At 40.8% G+C, this 26,371-nt stretch overlaps 1 protein-coding gene, 1 non-coding gene and 1 pseudogene across 2 annotated transcripts; all 3 read right to left on the bottom strand.

Annotated features, from left to right (window-relative positions):
- Positions 1-6,525: 6,525 nt before the first annotated feature.
- RBMX (RNA binding motif protein X-linked) lies at positions 6,526-12,418 on the bottom strand. Its single transcript, XM_059049591.2, has 9 exons — positions 12,230-12,418; positions 10,670-10,798; positions 10,362-10,468; positions 9,718-9,889; positions 8,964-9,116; positions 8,598-8,712; positions 8,371-8,496; positions 8,172-8,254; positions 6,526-7,545 (listed from the first exon to the last, which is right to left on the bottom strand). The coding sequence occupies exons 2-9, from the start codon at positions 10,776-10,778 to the stop codon at positions 7,235-7,237; spliced, it is 1,176 nt and encodes a 391-aa protein (XP_058905574.1). The 5' UTR covers positions 10,779-10,798; positions 12,230-12,418; the 3' UTR covers positions 6,526-7,234.
- LOC131749066 (small nucleolar RNA SNORD61) lies at positions 10,546-10,617 on the bottom strand. Its single transcript, XR_009333179.1, has one exon. It is a non-coding gene; the product is annotated as a small nucleolar RNA SNORD61 (small nucleolar RNA).
- Positions 12,419-21,808: 9,390 nt separating the features above from the next.
- LOC131747649 (zinc finger protein 436 pseudogene) lies at positions 21,809-23,216 on the bottom strand (annotated as a pseudogene).
- Positions 23,217-26,371: the final 3,155 nt, after the last annotated feature.

Here is a 26,371-nt window from a genome sequence, read left to right as displayed (position 1 = left end):
AATGAAGAGTAGCCCCTGCTCGCCGCAACCAGAGAAAGCCCGCGCACAGCAATGAAGACCCAACACAGCCCAAAAATTTATATAAAAAAGGATACACATTAATTTTAAGTACAGTAACGGACCTAGGTATATATGGTTCCTACAGAGATACTGAGGTAATTCAATGGAAGAGTAGTCTTAGCAACAAAAGATGCTAGAATAAATTTAAGTCCATATGTTAAGTAAACTTAAACCCCTACCTCACCTTTAAAAAAATAAATTCAAAATGAAACATAGATCTAACAATTTAAAACTACCAGACTTTATAGAAAAAAGGAGAAAAATCTTCATGACCTCGAATTCAACTGACCTACCACAGGAAGCAATAACCATAAAACGTTTGATTAGATTTAATCTGCTCATCAAGAAAACTACAAAAAAAAAGGCAAGACAGACTAGGAGAAAATATTCATAACTCATGACAAAGACCTTGCATCCAGAATTTACTGAGAATTTTATATTTAAAAGAACTGTTGAAATGGACAAAAGACTTGTACAGTTTTTCAAAGAACGTATAAAATTGGCTATAAGAACATGAGAAACTACCGAATATGAAATAGAACGTGAGATATTAGATTAGATCCTGGAACAGAAAGAAAACACTAGTAGAAGATTTGTGAAACTTCAATAAAGTCTAGTTTAGTTCACTGGTATCAATGCTAGTCTCTTAGTTTTGACAAATACACCGTGCTTACGTAAGATACTAAAGTTAGGGCAAACTGGGTGAAGGATATACATGAACTCTGTGTTTATCTATGCAACTTTTTCTGTAAATTTAAAAATCATCCCAAAATAAAGTTTTTAAAGAAGTGCTCAGCATCATTAGTCATCAGGAAACCGCAAATGAAAATCACATGATACCACCCCACCCATCCACTAAAACGTTTGAAATGGACCAGATCAACAGCAGCAAATGTTGGAAAGCAACCAGGACTTCCATAAATTGCTATGAGGGCGTAAGATGGCAGTCACTTTGAGTAAAATATTTGCCAGTTTCTTAAAATTAAGCATATATCATCTACCCTATTACCCCATCAATTCCACTGTAAGGTATTTCTCCAGGAGAAATGAAAATATGTCTAAGACCTGCATAAGAATATCCAAAGCAACATTATTCCTCATAGCCCAAAACTGGAAACAGCTCAGGTGGCCATCAATAAAATGGATAAACTACGCTGGAATTCTACCCTGCAACAAAAAGGAACAAACTACCAGTACAACTGTATGCATGAATCTCAAACATGCTGAAAGCTAAACACAGAAGATACATTGCTGTAGGATTTAATTTATACAAAATTAAAATATGCAAAAATATCCTACACCAATAGAAACCAGGTCAATGTTGTTTCTCTAGGGGGTGGGAACTTCCTGGAGGGCAACATTCTGTCCTTACGTGCAGGTTACTGTTCTGTCCTGATGTGCAGGCTACCGTATAAAACTAAGTATTTTTCAAGACTAATCAAACTCAACACTTGACATCTATGCATTTCACTGTAAATATTTCAATTCAAAAAATTTAAGTGCTACTCATTATTCATTGGAGATCTACAAATTTAAACCACAATGATACAATGTACCCAATAGAATGCCTAAATTTTAAAACACCAAACATCCATGGGGTCCACGGTAACCAGAACTCATTGTTAGTGCTAATAGAACTTTGGAAAAGTCGTCTGGCAATTTCATATCTGTTTTCATCTCTAATCATATACAGACTTGCCTAAGAATATTCACTCACAGGGACTTTATTTGTAATAGCCAAGAGCTGAAAAAGCCTGGGTTTCCAGCAATAGGTAAACCGTACTTTGGCTCATACTCATATGCGTACACAACATGGCTGAATCTCAAGAGCATTTTGCTTAATGAAAGCCTTATACATAAGGCCCCATATTTTTATTGCATTTATGTTCACGAACAGGCAGTTCGTCTTTATCTCTAGGGGACAGAGGCAAGAATCGTCAAAGAAGGGCCACAAGGTAACTTGCTGGGGTGACAGCAACATTCTCTACTTTGAGAGTATGTATGCCTTTACCAAATCTCATGCTATGCTTCTAGTTGAAATTCCAGGATTTATGAACATTGAGCTTGTTATTGTTGTGAATGCTTGTTTTCAAGTTATTGACATGTGCAACTGAAAATTGATGTGATGGATTTTAAGTTTTTCTGGAACTGGTACAGAGCTGAGGTTATTTACAGAATGACAGTACTGAGGCTTTTTCTGCAACCCTAATGCTCAGCTAACACTGCTTTTCCATGTGATGAGTTCCTTCAACTGGCTATATAGCCCAATCACAATACCCTGTTTTACATGCTAATACATATATTAGGACCCACAAAATGAAAGCTGCCAGCAGTGGCCTGGCCCACCTCACAAAGGTAAACCTAAGTCAGCACACACTTACAGGAAAACACCCCACACCAAAGTGACCTTTAGGGCTTCCCTGGTGGCGCAGTGGTTGAGAGTCCACCTGTGGATGTAGGGGACGCGGGATTCGTGCCCCGGGCCGGGAAGATCCCACATGCCACGGGGTGGCTGGGCCCGTGAGCCATGGCCGCTGAGCCTGCGCATCCAGAGCCTGTGCTCCATGACGGGAGAGGCCACGGCAGTGAGAGGCCCGCGTACAACAACAAAAAGGTGACTTTTAACATACAATCCCATCACAATCCTCCACTTTAGCTAGCTCACCTTCCCCTAGAAAACAGGACCCCACAGCCAATAACACCTACTCTGTAAAACTCTTGCCCCGAATGCCCTGGGAACAGGGCTTCACTGCTTGAGTCACTGCACTCCCAACCCGATTGTTCTCCCTTAAATAAAGGACAACTGTCACTAAATTAGTTTTATCAAGTGCAAATGAACATGAGTCAGATGTACATAGAACAGTAAAGAAACTTACCAATAAACTAGCACACTAATCCTGTGCTGGTTTAATGGCATCCCGGAGGGACTTGGTCTGAAGTGGGACTCATTGCCAAATCGAATTAACCAACCTGCCTTCTCCCAGGAGCCAGCAGGAAATATCAAAAGTACTACAGTACATCTTTGGTACTTTAGCTTCTAGTTCTTTGGTGTTACTGCTCCAATTTCAGGGTAAGGATTAAATGAAATCATCGGAATTACCTTGATGCCTACCTGAAACTCCCTCTCCTAATGAAGGAAGCCTAGCCATAGGCTACCTCAGTGGCTATGTTCCCTGGCAACTAACTGCAAGGGCTAACAGTGCCTGAGAACTAGAGTTTGGGGGAGGGGAACATGTGGAGATCATTATTTAAAAGCCAAAATGAATTCCTTATTATAAAAAAAGAACCCAGGGCCACAAGAAAAATGCATGTTAAGTTTTATTAAGGTTCAAATACAAAACATTCCAAAAAGAGAAAAACCATTATACCTAAGTTCTATATTCAACTACCAGTTAAACAAGAAAAACATGTTATTCTGTTTCTTTTACAACCAGTATAAAGCCGGAAGAATCAAGACAGATTCTTTTTCCAACAGGAGCAGAATTAAGTCTGCTGGGTCAACAAACTATTTGCCAAACAGCTGTCTGGTCATTAGGCATTCTTCAGTTTAGTACTCGTTTACTATGATTAATCTCTATGTTCTACACTATCTTCAAGATAACCTAAATAAAATCTCAAGAGCCAAAAGGTCCACGGAAGCATAAACCCAAGTATCTAGATTACAGAATGACTGAGGAAGACAGCTATGTAGTAAGTGCAATGTTTTAAATCTGGTCAATACCCTGATGGTCTGTGATTAGAAGAGCCCATCAAAATGAGGGTTAAATTTATTTTCCATGATTGCAAATGTTAAACATGATAGCACTATATTTACTAGGTAAAAATTCAGAAGGTGAGTTGGTTTCTTCTAACCCAACAACTCAAATCTGTTTCCTTGGAGAACATTAGCTTTTACACTATTTGGCTCTAGTCTCCAATGCAACAAATGACAAAGCTGTACTGTATCTTGATTTGTTTCTAACACATGAAGTGGGATGAGGGGTAAAGTAGGCTTACAAAACTTAAAAAGAATAGCAAAAGCCAAATGGCCCAATTTTGTTTCCAGTTTTTAATAAGTGTGCTTTTGAGCATTTTATATGTTTCCAGTTACTTCAGTTTGCAGGTATTAGTCTTCCCTTTAGTTTTAAGACTAAATCTCACTCCTTGATAAACTAACACAAAGAAATATTTTACCTGCTGAAAATCAGACACTTTACTGGATAAAGTCACCTCTTATGCCTTTCAGTTTTCTAATCCGACTTTCTGACAATCAGTGGTAATTAGGAAGTTCTAAATTGCAGTTGTCCCTGTGACTTTGGCTAAAGGAAATGAAAGTCAAAGCTGTAAAATCTACATAAAGAACCATGAAAACTTCCTGACTACCTCCACTTACCAATTTCTTTAATTGCTCCCCTTTCTCCATCTGGTCAATTATTTTAAGTAACTGCCACTCCCTAGTTAAAAGTGCTAACCAACGTTGATGCCTTCCTTAGATCCACAGGAACCCTGGAAGGCAAAAATCTTGTCTGCACCAAACCAATTCTGATGAGTACTGCTTATGCAACTGTTGTGCCTTAAGGACAATCAGCATTCTTCTGCTTCAACAACTCTGTAAAATGAAAAGCATGTTATCACATCACAAGGTATTTACTGTTTTACACTGGAAATTACTGCCCCCCCTTACCTAGTCTTTAAATGTTACTTTGTTGCTTTAACTGGCAACATGTACAACATTTGCTTTAAATTACAAGCTCAAAAAAGCAACCATAAAAACCTACCAGAATTCCTATAAGCATCACTTTGGTAAGGAAGACAATAACTATATCACTTTACTAAAATCGTTACTCAAACTAGGGACAACTCAGTGGCAGCTGCATCTGTTCACCCTTCAGCCAGTCTGTACTGTGGCCAAGCAAACAATCAGGTTCTGATGAAAAAGGTGTCCTTTTATAAAACTCACAGGATAAAATTTGAACCTCATACAAGTCAAGTCTGCTTACACGACAAAACACTAACTATAAAGCTCCAGCCAACAACTCTTCTGAAAACACATTAGCAAGCTGTATACATTCAACAGAGCTACTAAAAGCATTGCATGACTGAGCCACTCATGGAAATATGCCTGTTTAAGATAACGTCACCCCACATTCGAACGAATAATGTGCCAGGTGTTACACATTAGAGTACTTTTAATCCTTGTAATCCAAGCATTAGTTTACCCCATTACAGGTAACTTGCCAATATCAACATATGCAACATGGCAAAACTGTAGTATTTAAACCTACAAAGGTCACTGCTTTCAGAACTTACCTTAGCATTGCATTTCTCTTGCTGCCAGCTTTATCTATTGTGAATCAATCAGCACTCCATGACCATCATGACCATGACCAAAATTCTCAACCTGTAAAAATTAAATAGGTAACTAGTTATCCCTCTTAAGGAAATTCTTCAAAACTTGCCTATAACTGCCCCCTTTTCCAGAAAGAAAAGGCAAGTTCAGACTTGCAGCTTAACGTATTTCATGTTCTACTATTTCTCTTAAGTGGTGGAAGCTTCACTGGCTTGGGATGGACTGGAATGGCTTAAAATGGTTAAGTTGCATGGCTTATGGATCCCCATTCTGTTCCAATGGTGCACTGCCATGTTAAATCCATAAGTTGAACGGACAAAACTTATTTGAAGGAATAAGTGCAGTGTAAGGATTTTTAGTTGGAGGTCTTCAAGTTTACTATATTCAAGAGCATCTTTTTCAACTTCATGGCTGGACCTGGGTCATGCTGCCTCAGGTTTTGCTTTTTAAAGACCACTTGCAATAGATTTTCTCCATACAGTGTAGTTTCACAGAACTAAAAACAAGTCAGGCATCCAACTAAATGTCAGGTTTGCAATGGCTTATAGGGGTAAAGAGAGGGGGACCCCAAACTTAAGCCATTTCCTACATTGACTAAAAGACTAATTTGAAAAATGTTAAAACATGAAGCATGTTTAAAGGTCTTCATCAAAAATAGATTAAAAAAAATACCCCCTCCCAAGCCCCAGATTGCTATTGGTTAAACAACAGCTGTATTAAGGCCTTTAAGTGTCATACATGCTTTTAAAAAAATCCAAGTGTTGAATTTGGAGGACTTCTAATATGCTATCGAACACTTTGTTTTCCAAAAGTTTTTTTTTTTTTTAATCTAGAAAGCATTTCCATTGCCATGAGGTACAGTATGTTTCACTGTACTATGAGGAAGGTAAGTGTTCAATTTCGACTTAGACGGAAAAACTAGTTTGCTTTGCTTACCATCTTTGCTGTTTCACAGGCATTTGATGCTTTAAATCTGATGTGGAATGCTGATAGATTCACTTTTTAGAAGTCATAAGCCTTTGAGAAGTTGGAGATAACTTCATTGCTTATCTATTTTCTCCTTTGCAATCAAGCTGTTCCTTAAAAGTGAGACACTACAGAGTTGCAAAAATTTGAAACAGTAAGAGCAAGCATCGTTTGCAGCTTCATGGTTGGTTTTGGCCAAACTTTTTATTTAGTATTCTGTAGTTGCTTAACACACACTTAAATGGTCTTATTGGGGAGGGGGAAAGGGGAGGTTCTTGTAGATTCCCAAGGAAATGTCAGAAAAGCAAAATATGGCCAGCACTATCCATTTGCTTTTTTGGGTTTACTGGGCGAATAGCATTTTCTTTACAATATAAGCATCTGATCTCAGGTTTTTCATACTGAGAACATTGAGATTTCAGTTTGAAGATACTCTGAAATCCTTAGAGTAGCATACCCCGACCACCCTCTAATAACTAGCTTGTTTGTATAGGCAGGAGGATTCATCTCTCCATTTTAGATGAATAGATATTTTGTGAAAGATCTTAGAATTGCTTGCCTCATCATTTACTGGGGAAAATCTTATAGAAAGTGGCCTTTAGGGACACTTTTACTTGGAAAATTACAATACTAGTACACAAGTCTTAACACACTTAACATTTGCTTGTTGAAAGCAATGTCATAAAATCAAAGATTAAACATGTTTTACTCTTTTTCCTCACAAGAACATGAAACTTATGGAAGGGGAACTTAACAGGAAATTTAAAAAAGGTTAACACAATCTTTCCTTTTAGTAGTCCTTGGGTAGTTATGATAGAATAGTTTCCACTTTTGTTTGTTTCTTTGAACGGGGATTTTGGTCCAAAGTTTTGTTTGTTTTTAATATCTGCTTCTGCCTCCCCCTCTATCAGATCGGCTTCCTCCACGGCCACCACCTCTTGGTGCTCCGCGGCTTGAACTGCTGTAGGAATCTCGTGGAGGAGGGTACCCCCTTTCCATAGAAGGGGGAAGCCCTCGTTCTTGTCTGCCAACCCGATCACGACCACTTGAGTAGAGATCACTTCGGCTGCTTGAGTAACTGTCTCGACTTCCACCATATCCGTCACGTGAGCTGCTGTAATCATCATAGCGACTGCTTCCACCATAAGATGGCGGGGGCCCTCGTGTAGGTGGAGCACTACGTGAGTTACCTGCAGGGTCAATGGTCAGGTAATATGGCAACACTATAAATTGTATATATACAACATTTAAATCTGAATTTACAGAATTCTTGTATTAAACGTTTACTTTCTCAACTGGGAGGTTTTAAACTCTGCCATTGCTGGCCATTAACAGGGATTTGCTCATCTGCTGAGATACGGAAATGGACGGGTTTTAATGTTTGTTTGAAAAGACTGAAGACGGTGTGTATTCAAGAGGATATTCCAGACAGCTTGTTATTTTATAGTAGACACTCAGCCACTTTCCAGTGATAAGTTGCAATTTTGAACTGTAGACTTTCCTTCATATTGCAATGGTAAACATTTGATCTTGTTAATAAAATTTTTAATTGTATTTTCACTGTTGGGGGAAAACACATAAGGCTGCCAATTTAAGCAAGCAAAATCCCCTCCAAAGCAAGCCAACAGCCTCAAAAAAAACTTAGAAAAAACAAAAGCCCCTCACAAGACTAGGAAAAGCCCAGCTGATTAAGTTACCCCCTTAAAAGCAAGCAAACATCCCTTTAAAAGCAAGCACCACAACAGCCTAATAAACTGGCTCATGAACCTAAAAACTCAAGCTGGTGATATTCAAAGACCCTCAACCAAAATCTTACCATAACTCTCATATGAATCTCTGTAGGAACCTCCACTTGGATGATCTGAATAGTCACGATCACGACCATAGCCATCTCTATCACTAAATTAAAGAAGAAAATGTATTACAAGCCCCAGAAATCAATTTTTACAGCAAAAAACCCATTTTTATTTATTTATTTTTTTACCTCAAGCCATGGCAGCAACAAAGTCACTTACCTATAGCCTCTTGATGGATAGTCATCACGTGAACTGGAATGACCATAATCACGGTAAGTATAATCTCTTGGTGGTGGTGCATAATCTCTTGTATCACGAGAACTTGGGTAATCTCTGCTTGAATAGCTAAAGAAACAAAAGTAACTTGGTTCATATATTTGATGAGCTCTCCCCTTTAACCTTAAGTATTAACATTAAAGACAAAAACTACTACGCTTTTCTGTTACCTGTCTTTAGTAGAATATCCATCATCTCTTGGGGACAAATAAACATCTCTCCGAGAGGGCAGGGGTTCCCTTCGAGGTGGACCTCCATAACTATCTCTTCCACGTGATACAGGAGCTTAAGGAAAAATGTCCATTTTAAAAATATACCCAGTGAAAACGTGAATTTACATTCAGGCAATGAAAAGCAGTGATTCAACCAAATATGACAATATGGATGTAAATGAGAAAATCCTCTTTAAAATTTCTTAGGTACACCAATCTTTTCAATGATCTAGGTACAGTTTTAAGCATCATTTTTAGGATTCGCCTCTCAATCCTTCCTTGTGTTATGATGATAGGACAGACTGTCATAAAGGGACCATTTACCTCTTCCTCCCATTCCACTGCTGCTGCGAACTGGTCCTGAAGGGGCAGATCTTTTAGGAGGAGGACCCCCACTTCGTGGCGGTGGTCCTCTTTTTACTGGAAGTGGTCCCCTGGAAGAACTCATGTTAAAATTCATGGAATAGCCACCATCGTCTACGTTAGAACAAAAAAGGAGAAAATCATGTTAATATAAATACTAAGGAAAATCTAGTTTTCTTTGCTTAATCAGAATATGACCCTTTCTGTTTATTTGGGGAATATTGAGTTCTCACTCATCCATGACTGAGCATGAAAACTACAGTGTATAGAGTATACACAGAAAACTACATACAAGGAACTAAACAAAATGTATGTAGCGCTATACAGTAATCACCTATATAAGGCTGCATATATTAGCCAAGTAGACCTGAAGGGTTCTCCTGAGTTCTTTTCAAGTTACTTCAAAAATATACATACATTGTTTCATTTTCATATGACCAACACCAAATACCTATCAAAATTTTTCTGCAAGTGTTTTTTCCTACAGAATGAATTCACCTGGATAAGGAATAGCTTAATTGTTAATTATTTCAAGACATTGTAATTTAACTTAGGATGGCTTCTATGTTTTCCTTAAGTCAATCACTTTAGTAGATGAACAAGTGTTCTCAATTTCAAAAGCTAGGGCCTTTAATACTTATTAACCAAAGCACACACTGGTGTGTTTACAGTTCCTAACTTATACACCAAGCCTAAAGTAAACCTAAGTCATTACCCATGTGTCCTCCACGTGAGGGAGGTCCCCTGGTTCCTCCACTTCCTCCTCTTCCGCCTCTAAGGCCTCTTGGAGGGCCTCTGCTTCTTGGAGGTGGAGGTGGTCCACGTCTACCACTTTCAAATGATGGTTTAGTGGCTTGTTCTACCTTGATGGCTTTTCCATCTAAGGACTAAACAATATCAGTGGTTAATTATGGAAATTAAAAAAAAAAGAACTTGCAGATCCACTATGCAGTGACATTAGTATGTCCTTCAAAATGTTGTATCTTTCTGTTTAGCACTTAAATGTCTTGTCTTTTAAGATACTGCTTATTTGAACTAAAACCTAAGGTGGATCCACTGTACTGGTAGGTCAGTAAACTTTAAAACAATTCCAGATTATGACCAACTTATTAAGACAAATCACCAAAAACAAAGGCCAAGGAAGGATCCCAGACGAAGTATAATACAGAATATTCTAAAAGGAAAGATTCTTGTCAAGGATACACTTTACAAAATTTCGTTCTAAAATTATAAAGGGCTAGGATAAGAGGGTCTTGGAAAAGTATATACTCAGTAAAAAATTCAAGAGTTGCCCTAGACCAGACTTGGATAACATCGTGCTATGTACTAGGAAACATGGTATTGTGCAGACCGTCTCACCTTTCCATTCATGTCTCTAGCTGCATCCTTAGCATCTGCTGGGCTTTCAAAGGTGACAAAAGCAAATCCTCTAGATTTGTTGGTTTCACGATCTTTCATCAAGAGAACTAAAAAGTAGTTTTCAGGGAGAAAAGGAGTGTTACTCTAGTTCAAACGGAAAAACAAAAGTAAATCTGTAAAAAGAAAGCTCAGAACTTCTTAGAGGACAAAGCACATTATCATTTCATATGATCAATGCAATCAAATTCATCACAGCTTACCTTTTCTTAAAATTACTATAACCCTGCATATACTTTCAGATAACTCACCTTCCACTATTCGTCCATATTTGCCAAATACTGCTTCAAGAGCTTTCTCATTTGTTTCTGTATTGAGGCCACCGATGAAGAGCTTTCCTGGGCGATCTGCTTCAACCATTTTTTCCCTCTGGTGAAAGTCTGTTGGAAAAACAAAGCGTTAACCCTCCCTGGAAAAGTTTACCCAACATATGTACTGGGGCTCATTTTTCTTGTTTACTAAAATCATTCCTTAATAGCATAATACACATAAAGCAATTTTTTCTAAGCCTTACCAGGAAACCAACTTAACTAGTTCAGTGGTGTAACTGTTTACATTAAATTGGTTAAAAAAGCCAACTTGGGCTTCCCTGGTGGCGCAGTGGTTGAGAGTCCGCCTGCCGATGCAGGGGACGCGGGTTCGTGCCCCGGTCCGGGAGGGTCCCGCATGGCACGGAGCGGCTGGGCCCGTGAGCCATGGCCGCTGGGCCTGCGCGTCCGGAGCCTGTGCTCCGCGGCGGGAGGCCACAGCGGTGAGAGGCCCGCGTACCGCCAAAAAAAAAAAGCCAACTTAAGGGAATTTCCTGACGGTCCAGTGGTTAGGACTCTACGCTCTCACTGCCGAGGGCCCAGGTTCGGTCCCTCGTCAGGGAACTAAAATCCCACAAGTCGCGCGGCACGGCCAAAAAACAAAAGCCGACTTAACTAATGCCTTTATCTTTAATCCACTTCGGCAGTCCAACTACAACATTTCAAAAAGTGAATTTTAGCTTTAACACTAGATTTGTTGCCTTTTAAAATTCATTGACCACATCCCAATTACCCTAATGATTTTTTAAAACTGACTCAGGTCACAGTCCAAACGTAGGTCCGTAAGACCAAGCCCTCTCCCAATAACTTTGCCTTTCATTGGGATTCCCTAGTAAATCTAAGGACCAATTTAAAGTTTTAATCAAGTTATGACTCCCCTTCTTCACCAGCCCCTGCCCCGCTCGCTAGGTTGACTTTTAAAATGCCTCAATATCACCTCGGACGAAGTAACGGAACGTGGAAGCGCGCACTGTAACACTAAGCACTCCATGACTGCAGCGGAACCCAATTAAAACCCGTCATTAAAAACCGCGTGGAAAACACAAAATGGCGACACTTGGATTCAGCCCAGAACCACCGCCGCCGGTCAGGGGAGTAACTTTTCCCACCAGCGGAGGCTGAGAAAACTCAAAGGCCTTCAGCTCCAAGGCTGCCAGTGAACACGGACCCGGCGCAAACGTGCACGTGCCCGCTCGGAGCGCCAGCGCCATCCCAATGCAGGTAGCGAACACGAAGGCGCGGCCCCTCCTCGTCCCGCTCAGGCCCCGACCTCCCCCACCCCCCGCCCCCAGAGGCGACAGCCAAACTTTCTGGAGAGGTACACTACGAAGTGGCACCCCAGCGTCTGTTCTCCTTCGACACTCCCAGCTCTCCCTAAATAGGTCGGCACCTCTGGGTTCTCAAAATGGCGCCCGCCACCCCCATCTCCAAGGAGCTAATCCCAAGTTCTAACGAGGCAAAAGTGAGCGAAAAACACGACTGTAAAGGAGAGGACTCACGTACCGGAGGGGTGACGACGGTTTCAAGCTCCTACGAGCTCGCCGACAGTGGCTTCCGAGCAGCTCAGCACGCGGGAAGGTGATCGACCCCGAGAAATGAAGCGAAAAGCCACTCGCACTACTGCGCAACGAGGGCGAACAAAGGAGACAGCAAACTTTATACTGCCCGGGAACGAGGCTCAAGGACCCGGATGGAGGCGGAGCTTAGAATTTAAAACGTGAAGGGAGGGGGAGCGGTTCCCAGCTTCCCCATTGGCTGCCTCCGCTGTTATTCACTCTTCGCTCCTCCCCTTTTCCTGGGCCCTCAGCTCTCCAGCCGGCCCCGATTTCTAACCGTTTTCCCAACCCCCACCGGTGCTCCGCAAACCCGCGTTTTTGCTTTCCGCTAAAATGGTTCACTGGCTGCTTGTAATAAAGAACTGAAAATTTTTGCGTGTTTTGGTGGGCCAGGCATGGTGCTAAACTTTACACCCATTAACTCATTTAAGTCTCAAAACAGCGTTGATGAGGATAGAATTATGCCAGTTTTGCAGAAATGAAAAAGAAGTTTAGAATTATTGTATTGAAAATACATTTCCCCCAAATATCTTTAACAAGAATTTTTAGTGAATGGGGAAAATTCTGATAAATAAGTGTGAGGTGGGGGAAAAAACTGTACTAAACAGACAGATTATCCGTTTACATAGAACAATTACTGAGCATCTACTAAATGGCGGGCAGGCTGGGCTTGGCCGTGAGGGTACAACCCAGCAAAGCGAGACAAGGGCAACGCGCCTCATTGGTAAGGCTGCCAGATTTAGCAAATGAAATACAGGATGCCCAGTCAAGTTTCAATTCCAGATAACAAATACTTTTTTTCAATATAAGTAGATCTCAATATCATATAAAGTAAACTTATTCACTGTTTATCTGAAATTCAAATGTAACTATGTTTTTTATCTGCCAATCCTACTTGTGGAGGGGATTACAAAAATTTTTGATTTTCTAATTTCTTTACAAACTAAAGAGGACATTTAAATGCAATTAACAAATAAAACAATTGCATTTTGTGATTAGTGCCAGGGAAGAAGTTAACTCGGGGCTTTGATGGACATTTGGGAGACCAAATTCGATTTAGCCCTCAGGGAAGGTCTATCTGAAGAGGTGACTTTGGAGATCAGATCTGAAGGAAGAAAAGAAATCCGCCTTGGGAAAGCTGGGGTGGGGGTGAGAGATCCGAAGCTTTTCAGAAAAAGAATCACAAAGTGGAGGGAAAGAGGTTGCATGTATCAAGGGACAGAAGGGGATCCAGGGCGACCGAAATTTAAGGGGCATAAAATGAGGGAGCCAAGGTAGGCAGAATATTCGAACCCATTAAAAGATTGCAGGGGTAAGTGTGGAAGCAGGGACACCACTGGGGCTGTGCGGACAGACCAGGAGAGAGAAGGCAGTGCCTTGAATTAGGGTTCAGCAGTGGATCTGGGGAGGAAGGAGCAATTGCTAGGTGTATATGGCAGGTAGCATGGACAGGATTTGCTAATGAATCAGATGGGAGAGCACTGGGGTGGAATTCAAAAAACAGGGTAAGTCATTATGGATGACTAACTATCTGGTATTAATAGGTGGTGGCCATTTAACAAAATGGCTGCAAAGGAGCAAGTTTGGGAATGTGGGCGAGGGTGAAGAAATCTGATGTTCAGACCAGAGATCAGGGCTAAATTTGTCGCTTTAGAAATAGTAATAAAACTCATCAGAGTTAATGAGACCACCAAAGAAGAGAATACAATGGGGAAAAGAAAAGAAGTCTGTATTAACTACTAAAAAATACATGTGGAGAGGAAAACATTAGAAGGAAATATGCTAAAATGTTACCAGTTTATCTTGGGGGAGGGGTAGAATTTACGGACAATTGTCACTTTTCTTCTTCACAGTTACAGTTACTCTGCCATGGTGAATTATGGTGTATGCCAGGCAGGTGGTTGTAAATGATGCTCAGGTCATGGGTAAAAGCTCCAAGGAGCTTTGGAACCAGCTCTGAATTATGAACATTAATGGAGAGAATAGTACTCAGTACAATAAGAATATTTGTCCTTTTTTCTTTTCCCAGCCAAATAATAACAAGTAAAGCAAAAGTCACGTCCACTTGCCTTCAGAATGAGTTATGTAAATTATTGACTCTCGCGATAGTTGGGGATTGGCCAGGTTGGCAAAAAGCACTTAAATGCTCGCCTCAGCAGAGTCTGCACCCGCAGGCAGTACTAGGAGAAATCCCTCCCCCTGGGCCAGCAGGTGCTCTTTCTCTGTCTCAGATCCAGGCAAAAGGACTAGAGGGCCTCTGCCGGACTAGGGGAGAAGGCGGCTGATTTCTACCATAGATGTCCCTGTCCCCCTGGGTCTGGAGAAGGAAATGTGCCTCCCAGTGGAACAGATTACTCTGGTCTTTACTCTGGTCTTTGCAGTTCATGCTCAGGAATGTGGGAGGTGGGGAGTGGAGTGCTCTAGACTAGGGGGCCAGCACTTCCAAAGACCAGAAGAGAAAGAGAGGGGGTGGGGAAAGGCTAGTTGAGGAATCTGTAGGAGAGCATCATTTTGGCTGTAGCTTAGAATCTAGAGGTGAGACACAGAGGACAAAAGCAAGTACCTGGAGAGGGAGGCAGAGGGCCTACTGACTTGATCAGAGGGCCCTGGAGGGGGGGGCCTTTTTAAGAGGTGGAGCAAGATAATCAGATTTCATCTTAAAGAGATCACTGTGGCTGCAGTCTAGAGACTGTACTGGGGAAGGGAGGGGCAGGAAGCAGGGTGTTGTTGATGTAGTCCCAAGAGAGAGGGGATGTGGGCAAGCTAAGTGTGAGCAGCTCTGGCCAGCAGGCAGTCGGGTAAGCAGGTCTCTCACTGCCCAAAACTAATCTCTGAATCCCATCCTTCCCCTTCATGGATCTTCTAGATTTTTCCCTTTACTTCTTTCTTTGTATTTACTCTTTTGGATTATCATTAAGTATAGTTATAATTTTCTTTTTACTCTAATTTTTCCTTTGCCTCATTGTTTCTCTCCAGATGCCATCTCAATGGTTGACCAATGGTCTGAGTCCAGTGATGTTACTTCTCCACTAAGTATCCTTAGAATATAATCAGTGCTAAATAAATGTCGGCTGAATGAATTACAAGCTCTTTTTATCCTCCATGTTACTTAGTATGAGATGAGTGCATAGTAAGTATTTAATGAATACTGGTGGCCTTGTCTTAAATCCCAATTTACCTGAAAAGGGCTCACTTTTTTTTTTTTTACCTAACAAACAAACAACAATAAAACAAAAACACTCCATAGTTTTAAAAGCTTCAACCTGTTAAATAATTAAGAAATAACCTTCAGTCATCAAGCTAGGGATCACTCTGAGATGAGTAAATTGAAGCTCTCCTGTCAGCCTTGCATTTTTTACAGAAAGGGCAGATGTAAGGTCACTCTGCAGCCAGTTATGCCTGTTTTCCAAACTACAGAAAGATATCCTGCCACATGTTCTAAAAACGTCTGTTATCTGGTATGAAGCAAGGAGGAAGGGAGGGAAGAATTGTATGTGATTAAAGATTGGGAGGCTTTCCAAGCCACTGTCCAGAAGATAGCCTACTTAACTACAACAAGCAAGGAAAAAAACGTTTTTAACCAATGTACGGCTCTGATATCTATGTAGGAACTGGCAGAATGAGTGAAGACATAATTCTACTGTATCTTTCTCTACGATAAAGGAGATGATGACTTTTTTTTTTTTTTGCGGTACGCGGGCCTCTCACCGCTGTGGCCTCTCCCGTTGCGGAGCACAGGCTCCGGACGCGCAGGCTCCGCGGCCACGGCTCACGGGCCCAGCCGCTCCGCGGCACGTGGGATCTTCCCGGACCGGGGCCTGAACCCGTATCCCCTGCATCCGCAGGCGGACTCTCAACCACTGCGCCACCAGGGAAGCCCGGGAAGCCCCGGAGATGATGACTTTTAACCAAACTTCATAGTCCCTTTAAAGGAACTGAAGTATGACTTAAGAAACATTTCAAAATGGCTGGGAGTTGGGGGCTTCCCTGGGGGTGGGGGTGGGAGCGGGACGGGGGTGGGGGTTGGGCTGGGGGTGGGAGCGGGATGATTGATTTTTCAATAAATTGTGTCACGACAATTAGAAAGCTGTTTGAAAAGGGAAAAAAATCCAGATTCATACCATGCTTTTTACTTCAAAATAAATTCCAGCTTAAAGGTTTAAATGTAAAATGTAATACCACTGAAGTACTAGAGGAAAAATGGGTAGATGCTTTTATAATCTTGTCATGAGGAACATCCATCCTTTCATTCATTTATTCATTTAACAAATATTTATTCAGTGCCTATTATGTGTCAGCACTGTTTTGGGTGTTGGGAATACATAAGTGAACAAAAAGACAAAAAAGTCCCTGCCTACCTGAAGCTAACATTTTAGTGAGGAGGGCTAGACAATAAACAATAAACCAAATAAATTATAAAGTGTGTTTGAAGATGAAAGACGCTAGGAAAGCAATAGAGCAGAGTAAGAGGGGGAGGGTGTCAGGAGTACAGGAATGGAAGGGTGCAAAATTAAAAGGGTGGATCAGAGTTGGCCTCAACCAAGAATGTGACATTTAAGTAAAGATAAAGGAGGGAGAAAGCTAGCTGGGGGAAGAGCCATCTTGGGAAAGAGCATGCCAGGAAAACTGAAGTATACCTGTCCCTTTCTAAGAACAGCAAAGAGGCCAGCGCGGCTGAAACTGAATGAGCAAAACACAAGAGTAGTAGAACCTAAGGCTAATAAGTAGCAGAGGGGCCAGATCATGGAGGGTTTTGTAGGCCATTGGTAAAGATTTGCCTTTGTTGAGGAGGAAAAATAATTTTCCCTCTACTCTTCTAGGTTCTTGGCTAAGACCACCCCCCCAAAAGACATTAATAGAAGAAAAACAAACAGAAGTTTAACAACATGCATACCTCCTGTATACATGGGAGATAGCCGTGAAAACAGTAATTCAGGAAATGACTCAAGCCATCATTTTATTTTATTTTTATATTGAAGTATAGATGATGGACAATATTATATGTTACAGGTGTACAATATAGTGATTCACAAGTTTTAAAGGTTATAATCCATTTAGTTATTATAAAATATTGGCTATATTCCCTATGTTGTACAATATATCCTTGTAGCTTATTTTATACATAATAGTTTGTACCTCTTATCCCCTACCCCTATCTTGCCCCTTCTCCCTCAAGCCATCATTTTAAACATCATCTTCAGCTAAAAGAGACGTTGTAGGAGCCGGTTATGGGAGGCTATCAAGCAAAGCACAATAAACAAGAATAGGGTTGTGATGAAGATCGAAATTATTACGTTCTCCATTGATAAGAGTTTCTAGAGATAAGACCATCCTCCTCTTCCTGGTATAGAGAGGAAGACACACATGGAGATTTCCCTCATAAATGTAAATATCTCTTACAAAAGGGTAACTTCTAGATTTTCAAAGCTTCTCCTGTGTCTGCTGTTTCTTAAAAATAGCTCAAAATAATCCTCATGCCAAAGAGGCGTATTTTGACTTTGACGTGGTCAGTTCTGCTCCCCTTCACCTTTTACTGTGATTGAAATCAGGAGCCATTGTAGGGCCTTGAGCAGAGGAGGGACACATCTGTCTTACCCCAGAACAGGATGCCATTGTTGCTCTGTGCAGGATACACCGGAGGGAGTGTCAACTGAAAAAAAGTTGCACAACCTAAAAGTTGAGAATCATGTTTTATTTGGCAGAATTTCGAGGACTTAAGCCCGGAGGACAGCTTCTCATATCTCTCTGAGAGACAGCTCCAAAGAGGTAAAGAAGGAGCCAGGATATATAGGAGTTTTTTCAACAAAACCCAGGTAGTTGGAACATCAAAAGATTACTTTTAATTAAAGAAAACCAGACATCCCAATTTAATGAATTTAGCGTTTTTTCTATGTATGGGAAGATGCAAGAGTCTGGGCTCATTGAAATCCCTTTCATATGTACCTTAACTATCCAGGGCCAGTATCCTGTTCTTTCCCATTCAGGGTGCACTTTTGGAGTTGGCTAAAGATCCTGCACAGGTAACTAAGACCCGATGCAGCCAAATAAATAAATAAATAATTTTTAAAAAGCTGTTGTAATAATGCCTGGATGGTGGGGACAGCAGTACCTGTGGTGGTGAGAAGTTGTCTGATCCTGCATATATTTTAAAGGTAGAACCAAAAGGACTTCCAGACACAAAACCCAGATGGCATGAATGAAAAGACGGATTCATTTACCTATAAAAGCATTCATTCATTCTCCAACTGCTTTGGTGGCTCATTCATCTTTTTTTTTTTTTCAAACTGCAAACTAGGGAATTCCCTGGCAGACCAGTGGTTAGGACTCCACGTTTCCACTGCTGAGGGTGCAGGTTCGATCCCTGGTCAGGGAACTAAGATCCCACAAGCCACGCGGTGTGGCCAAAATTAAATAAATAAATAAATAAATAAATAAATAAAATAAACTGCAGACTAAATATGTTCAACAGTGGTTCTCAAAAGCCATTGTTATTTCTGTAACTTTATGTTATTTCTGTAACTTTATTAAAATTAAAAAACTAAATATATATATATAAAATAACAGAAAACTAGTACCTCTATCAGCTTTATTAGCTGTGATAATAGGCATTATTTGTAATTATATATTATAAATTAGAAATTACATGTAACACATAATTATAACCAAAAACTTTAGTTTTTTTTTAAAAAACAATTGTGCCCAATTTTAATAAATCTGATGAAAAGCCGTTTTATGAATTGGTGCTGGATTACTAAAATAATTCTCAGCTTTTTGATTTTAAAAATTATACTTTTAGTTACAGGATATTGTTAGAATTATACAGATATAGATAGACACAAGATAACTGTGACCAATACCATAAGGAAAACTGCTGTACATACTTACTTGTTCACTCACTCTCCACAACCATAGGAAACAGGCACAATGTGTTCAGGGTATGTGCAGAAGCAGCCAGAGACTTGGGAGCAGAAGGCGTGCAAAAAGCTTTAGCAGGGCTTCCCTGGTGGTGCCGTGGTTGAGAGTCCTCCTGCCGATGCAGGGGACGCGGGTTCGTGCCCCGGTCCGGGAAGATCCCACGTGCCGCGGAGCGGCTGGGCCCGTGAGCCATGGCCGCTGCGCCTGCGCGTCCGGAGCCTGTGCTCCGCGCAACGGGAGGGGCCACAACAGTGAGAGGCCCGCGTACCGCAAAAAAAAAACCAAGAAAAAAAACAAAAAACCACACAAAAAGCTTTAGCAAAGAGAGACCGAGGCATAACTTTACACAGAGTTCAACACAGCAAATGGGCAACAACTGGCAGGAAGAGAGGAGACAGAGCTGGTCCGGCCCTTGCCCTTTGAACTTCCCAACTGAAGTGTACATGTCTGGAGAGAGGGCTGGGGCACTCAGAAGCCAAAAGCAGCAGAAGGAACAGCTTGGGGGTGGGGCAGGGGAGTAGGGAAGGAAAAGGGGGTAAAATAGTTAGGTCATGGAGATGCTGTCTTCTTCTACAGCCACTCCAAAGCTGATGCCCCTAGTGGCTCACAGAAACAACGGGAGAACTTTGATATTCATTAAAACCACCAGCAACACTGATACGGGAAAAAGACATTTGAGTTTAGTCATCAAGAACATGTTAAGTCATTCAACAATTAAAATATGAAGATCCAAAGTCAGCTAGATTTTGTATAGAACGAAAAACATGCTCCCTGCCCGAGTTTGTATTTAAATAAGAGTGACAACATAAGGACATCTACTTGGTGGAGTGTTTTTTCATTGTTACTTTTGAGGCTGTGTCATTTGCAAGGGATGCAGACCCACATGGTTGTGGGTCATAATAAATCACTATAGTACACTACCCAAGGGAGACCACTGGCCCCTTTAATGCCAAGTCCCAAAGAGCTATGGCAAAAGTTTTTCAAACGTTACAACACTCACAATACAGTAGAAAAAACGTGGGGCAGGCTCAAAAAATATATATTCCTCACTCTAGTCCGATCTCCTGGGCATCAGTTCCCTCCCACTCCTACCCCCAAATGCTTGGATAAGCATCAACATTTGGGATATTTCTTAATTCCTATTTGGGCTGAGATAAGGAGAACTGACACTACTGGGCTTAAAGTGGGTCAACTCTTACATTAACCACTTAAATCTGTAGGCTGGGAGAATGGAAATACTTTCCTATCTAGTTTTAGTAATTCCCTGTGACTAGGCCAAAGAGAAGATAATTCAGTCTGAGAACAGGACAATCAACCTATTTGTCTGATAATAATCTCCAACTGACTGATACATATAAACAAGTGCTTGGTTCTGTACAAAGACAGATCTTACAGGAGAGTACACATTACAGCACTAGTGTTTCAAGTTTTTTTTCATAAAGAATGAAAAAAAGGACATTTCTCCCATTGGAGTTATGTCTGTAGTTCTGTCACATGATCAATATCACCCAAGAACATGCTAATTCAGTGTGAATTCAGTTTCTGCTACTGGAAAAACAACAGGAATACACATTTTACATGTACATACACATGCCCTTATGCAAGCGAAGATAAACACTGGGATGTGGCCCTTATCAAATCCTAGAGTTAGCAGTATAGGGAGAATTGATCTTAAAGGATAGAGGGGAAAGAACAGAGAAATGACCTGCATTCCTTGGGAAGGGACTCTGTGTTTCCTTCCCTGAAGTGGTCAATTCCACTTGCTCCTTACACTCCACCATCACTTATGGGCCTATCTTTCCTTGGAGATATTTCCCCTACAATATTCCCTACAGTGATCCCCAAAGAAAATTAATAAATTCTGATTAATGGCAATAACAGTGGGCATCTCTTGCTAAAGTCACCACTGTTGATGAGTCCTTGGTCCCCAAACCTGTGTCTCATTTTTCCTTTCAATCTGTATCTTCAGTTAGCTTCCACAAACATGAAAGCTTTAAAAAAGTTAATTAGAAACAATGAGGCAAAAAGTTATGCTCATTGCCTTCATCACGCAGAATCCTGCTCTTAGGAAGACAGAAAGATACAAATGCATGAGCAACTCAAGGATAAAGCCCTTTGAAAGGAAGATGTGTGTGCCCAGCTACTATGGTGAGTGAATAGGTGTGGCAATTCGGGCAAAGTCTCTGGTTGTCTTTTACCAAAGCAGCTGTGACCACCCTATCACAGATCAATATTTCCCCTAGCATAGTTCTTTGGGCCAAGGATGGGAGAAATTACTTTTAAAGATTTACTCCATTTCCAGGCCTGAGCATTTACCAGCATTTAGCACCTGGTCTTCAGATTTCCAGTTACTTGTGGGGCTGATTTTGATGAAATAATTCATTAATATTGGGTGAATAAAAATCACTATTTTGAAGGAAGGAATACCATTCCCAAAGCCATGGATCAGAATTTCAAGTAGCTTGTCTTCTTTGATGTTTTAAACTGTGGCCCACAACAAGGAAATTCAGTACAGTAAAAGCAGCTCAGTCTTGAGAGAGCTCTTTGATATCAAATAAAATTGTACCTTCAAATGAATCATTCATTTCTCAGTCGTAATTACAGGACTTAGTCAGTGTGAACTCTCATGTTTAATGAGAGCTGAGCTCTGGCTGAAACTCTTCTCACATTCGGTACATTCATAAGGCTTCTCTCCCGTATGAACTCTTTGATGTGTGATGAGGTTGGAGCTCTGGGTGAAACCTTTTCCACACTGCACACACTCATAGGGTTTCTCTCCTGTGTGGGTTCTCTGGTGTTTAATTAGGTCTGACCTTTCACCAAAGCTTCGCCAACACTCGTTGCACTCGTAGGGCTTCTCCCCAGTGTGAATTTTCTGGTGTGTGATAAGATGAGAGCTCCGGCTGAAGCTTTTCCCACAGGCGTTACATTCATATGGCTTTTCCCCAGTATGGGTTCTCTGGTGCTGAACCAAGTGTGAGATGCGGCTGAAATTCTCCCCACATTCATTACAGTGGTATGGCTTTTCTTCTGTGTGGGCTCTGCAATGGCACACAAGGTCGGAGTTCTGACTGAAATTCTTCCCACATTCATCACACTTGTAGGGCCTTTCCCCCATGTGGACACGATAGTGTTTGATCAGATCAGATCTCTCACTGAAGCCTCTCCCACATTCATTACAGTCGTAAGGCTTCTCACCTGTGTGGGTCCTCTGGTGCCGAGCTAGGTGAGAGCTCCGGCTGAAGCTTTTCCCACACTCCTCACACTCATAGGGTTTTTTCCCCACTGTGGGTCCTTTGGTGCTGGATTAGGTGAGAGAGCCGGCAGAAACTTTTCCCACACTCGTTATATTTGTGGGCCTTTTCTCCAGTGTGGATTGTCTGATGCTGAATGAGGTGAGAGCTTCTTCCAAAACTTTTTCCGCACTCATTACAGTCATAGGGCCTCTCTCCAGTGTGTGTTCTTTGATGCTGAATAAGGTGGGAACTCCGACTGAAGCCCTTTCCACATTCATAACACTTATAGGGTCTGTCACCGGTGTGTGTTTTCTGATGTCAATTAAGGTCTGAGATCTGACTAAAGGCCTTTCCACAAGGAGAACATATATGATATCGGATGTTTGTATGGACTTCTTTGTGGACAAGCAGATCGGTGACTTGTTGGAGAGGATAGCTTACCCACTCTTCTGCTGTTAGATCTCCCCATTGACTTTCTGATCTATCCCTGTTTTAAAAGGCCTCTTCACTTTCAGGGCTGTCCTCAGTATTACCAACAGGTCTTTCAGATGCAGTCCCAAATTCCACATATTCACTAATCTCTTGTTTTGGATTCACCTCATTTTCACTCCTGATTTCAAAAATCTAATGAGACAACATTTCCATAATTCTCCTGCATAACATCCCTGTAAAGGTCCCTTTGTGTAGGGTCCAGAGGTCCCCATTCTTCCCGGGTGAGATACATGGCTATATCTTCAATGTCACAGGTGCCTGGGACCCAGCCGTGAGCAGGGTGGCTGCCATCTCGGGCTCAAGGATTCGCCTCTCAGGAGAGAAAGAGAGGAAAATCAGCTAGCAGACAGCACTAAAGGAGGCAAAAAGCAGGGCGTGAGGCACAGAAACAGGCCCTGCCCACTACCCGGGGCTGGAGTTCTGGCTGCCAGGTGACTGGGGAGGGCCCTGAATCCGGGCCGGGTCACTCTCCTCCCTGACCCTCGAGCGTGACCTGCCCTCCGTGTCTCTGCCACCAAGGGGTGGAGGCTCCCGGAATTACTAAGACAGCTCCCTGGCTCGGTCTCTCCTGGGCCGGGGGTCAAGCCGAGACTGTCTCAGGGAGGAGGCTCTCCAAAAACTTCAGTTTTGAAAAAGGTTTTATTCAAGAACTTTCTAGTCCATCATTTTTTAAAAATTGACATGTATTCATACATACACACACAAATAATACAGATACATAACATTTTTATGAATGATTCAAGAATAAGTTAGTTGCATAAAGCCCTTCACCCCCAAATATTTCGGTGAGCATTTCCTCTAAATAATAATATTCTCTTACATTTACACAGTAGAGTTTTCAACTTCAGGAAATTTAATATTGATACAATATTTTTATCCAAGCAAACAACCATATGCCAATTTTTAGTTGACCTAATAATTTCCTATGTAGCATTAATTCTTTCTTTTTTGAATATTTGAATTTTATTTTTTTTCATACAGCAGGTTCTTATTAGTTATCCATTTTATACACATCAGTGTATACATGTCAATCCCAATCTCCCAGTTCATCACACCACCACCACCACAACCCCCCACTGCTTTCCCCCCTTGGTGTCCATATGTCCATATGTTTGTTCTCTATCTGTGTCTCAATTTCTGCCCTGCAAACCAGTTCATCTGTACCATTTTTCTAGGTTCCACATATATGCATTAATATACGATATTTGTTTTTCTCTTTTTGACTTACTTCACTCTGTATGACACTCTCTAGATTCATCCACGTCTCTACAAATGACCCAATTTTGTTCCTTTTTATGGCTGAGTAATATTCCATTGTATATATGTACCACATCTTCTTTATCCATTCGTGTGTCGATGGGCATTTAGGTTGCTTCCATGACCTGCCTATTGTAAATCATGCTGCAATGAACATTGGGGTGTATGTGTCTTTTTCAATTATGGTTTTCTCTGGGTATATGCCCAGTAGTAGGATTGCTGGGTCATATGGTAATTCTATTTTTAGTTCTTTAAGGAACCTCCATGCTGTTCTCCATAGTGGCTGTATCAATTTACATTCCCACCAACAGGGCAAGAGGGTTCCCTTTTCTCCACACCCTTTCCAGCATTTATTGTTTGCAGATTTTCTAATGATGCCCATTCTAACTGGTGTGAGGTGATACCTCATTGTAGTTTTGATTTGCATTTCTCTAAAAATTAGTGATGTTGTGCTCCGTGGCCATTTGTATGTCTTCTTTGGAGAAATGTCTATTTAGGTCTTCTACCCATTTTTGGATTGGGTTGTTTGTTTTTTTAATATTGAGCTGCATGAGCTGTTTGTATATTTTGGAGATTAATCCTTTGTCTGTTGATTCGTTTGCAAATATTTTCTCCCATTCTGAAGGTTGTCTTTTCGTCTTGTTTATGATTTCCTTTGCTGTGCAAAAGCTTTTAAGTTTCATTAGGTCCCATTTGTTTATTTTTGTTTTTATTTCCATTACTCTAGAAGGTGGACCCAAAACGATCTTGCTGTGATTTATGTCAAAGAGTGTTTTTCTTATGTTTTCCTCTAAGAGTTTTACAGTGTCTGGTCTTACATTTAGGTCTTTAATGCATTTTGAGTTTATTTTTGTGTATGGTGTTAGGGAGTGTTCTAATTTCATTCTTTTACATGTAGCTGTCCAGTTTTCCCAGTACCACTTATTGAAGAGGCTGTCTTTTCCCCATTGTATATCCTTGCCTCCTTTGTCATAGATTAGTTGACCATAGGTGCGTGGGTTTACCTCTGGGCTTTCTATCCTGTTCCATTGATCTATATTTCTGTTTTTGTGCCAGTCCATATTGTCTTGATAACTGTAGTTTTGTAGTATAGTCTGAAGTCAGGGAATCTGATTCCTCTAGCTCCGTTTTGCTTTCTCAAGGCTGCTTTGGCTATTCGGGGTCTTTTGTGTTTCCATACAAATTGTGAATTTTTTTGTTCTAGTTCTGTGAAAAATGCCCGTGGTAGTTGGATGGGGATTGCATTGAATCTGTAGATTGCTTTGGGTAGTATAGTCATTTTCACAATGTTGATTCTTCCAATCCAAGAACATGGTATATCTCTCCATCTGTTGGTATCATCTTTAATTTCTTTCATCAGCATCTTATACTTTTCTGCATACAGGTCTTTTGTCTCTGTAGGTAGGTTTATTCCCAGTTATTTTATTCTTTTTGTTCCAATGGTAAATGGGAGTGTTTCCTTAATTTCTCTTTCAGATTTTTCATCATTAGTGTATAGGAATGCAAGAGATTTCTGTGCATTAATTTTGTATCCTGCAACTTTATCAAATTCATTGATTAGCTCTTGTAGTTTTCTGGTGGCATGTTTAGGATTTTCTATATATAGTATCATGTCATCTGCAAACAGTGACAGTTTTACTTCTTCTTTTCCAATTGTATTGCTTTTATTTCTTTTTCTTCTCTGATTGCCATGGCTAGGACTTCCAAAACTATGTTGAATAATAGTGGTGAGAGTGGACATCCTTGTCTTGTTCCTAATGTTAGAGGAAATGTTTCAGTTTTTCACCATTGAGAATGATGTTTGCTGTGGGTATGTCATATATGGCCTTTATTATGTTGTGGTAGGTTCCCTCTATGCCCACTTTCTGGAGAGTTTGTATCATAAATGGGTGTTGAATTTTGTCAAAAGATTTTTCTGCATCTATTGAGATGATCATATGGGTTTTGTTCTTCAATTTGTTAATATGGTGTATCATATTGATTGATTTGCGTATATTGAAGAATCCTTGCATCCCAGGGATAAATCCCACTTGATCATGCTGTATGATCCTTTTAATGTGCTGTTGGATTCTGTTTGCTAGTATTTTGTTGAGGATTTTTTCATCTATATTCATGAGTGATATTGGTCTGTAATTTACTTTTTTTGTAGTATCTTTGTCTGGTCTTGGTATCAGGGTGATTGTGGCCTC

The sequence above is a fragment of the Kogia breviceps genome, chromosome X (genome assembly GCF_026419965.1).
Source record: "Kogia breviceps isolate mKogBre1 chromosome X, mKogBre1 haplotype 1, whole genome shotgun sequence".
Lineage (NCBI taxonomy): Eukaryota > Metazoa > Chordata > Mammalia > Artiodactyla > Physeteridae > Kogia > Kogia breviceps.
This window is presented reverse-complemented; position numbering and strand designations above follow the sequence as displayed.

Excerpts from the sequence above, each read along its gene's own strand:
- RBMX (XM_059049591.2), bottom strand. The coding sequence starts at position 10,778 with ATGGTTGAAGCAGATCGCCCAGGAAAGCTCTTCATCGGTGGCCTCAAT. Across the intron at positions 9,890-10,361 it reads CTAGAGACATGAATGGAAAG|TCCTTAGATGGAAAAGCCAT; the intron begins GTGAGACGGTCT and ends GATATTGTTTAG. Across the intron at positions 8,255-8,370 it reads TATCCATCAAGAGGCTATAG|TGATAGAGATGGCTATGGTC; the intron begins GTAAGTGACTTT and ends TCTTTAATTTAG.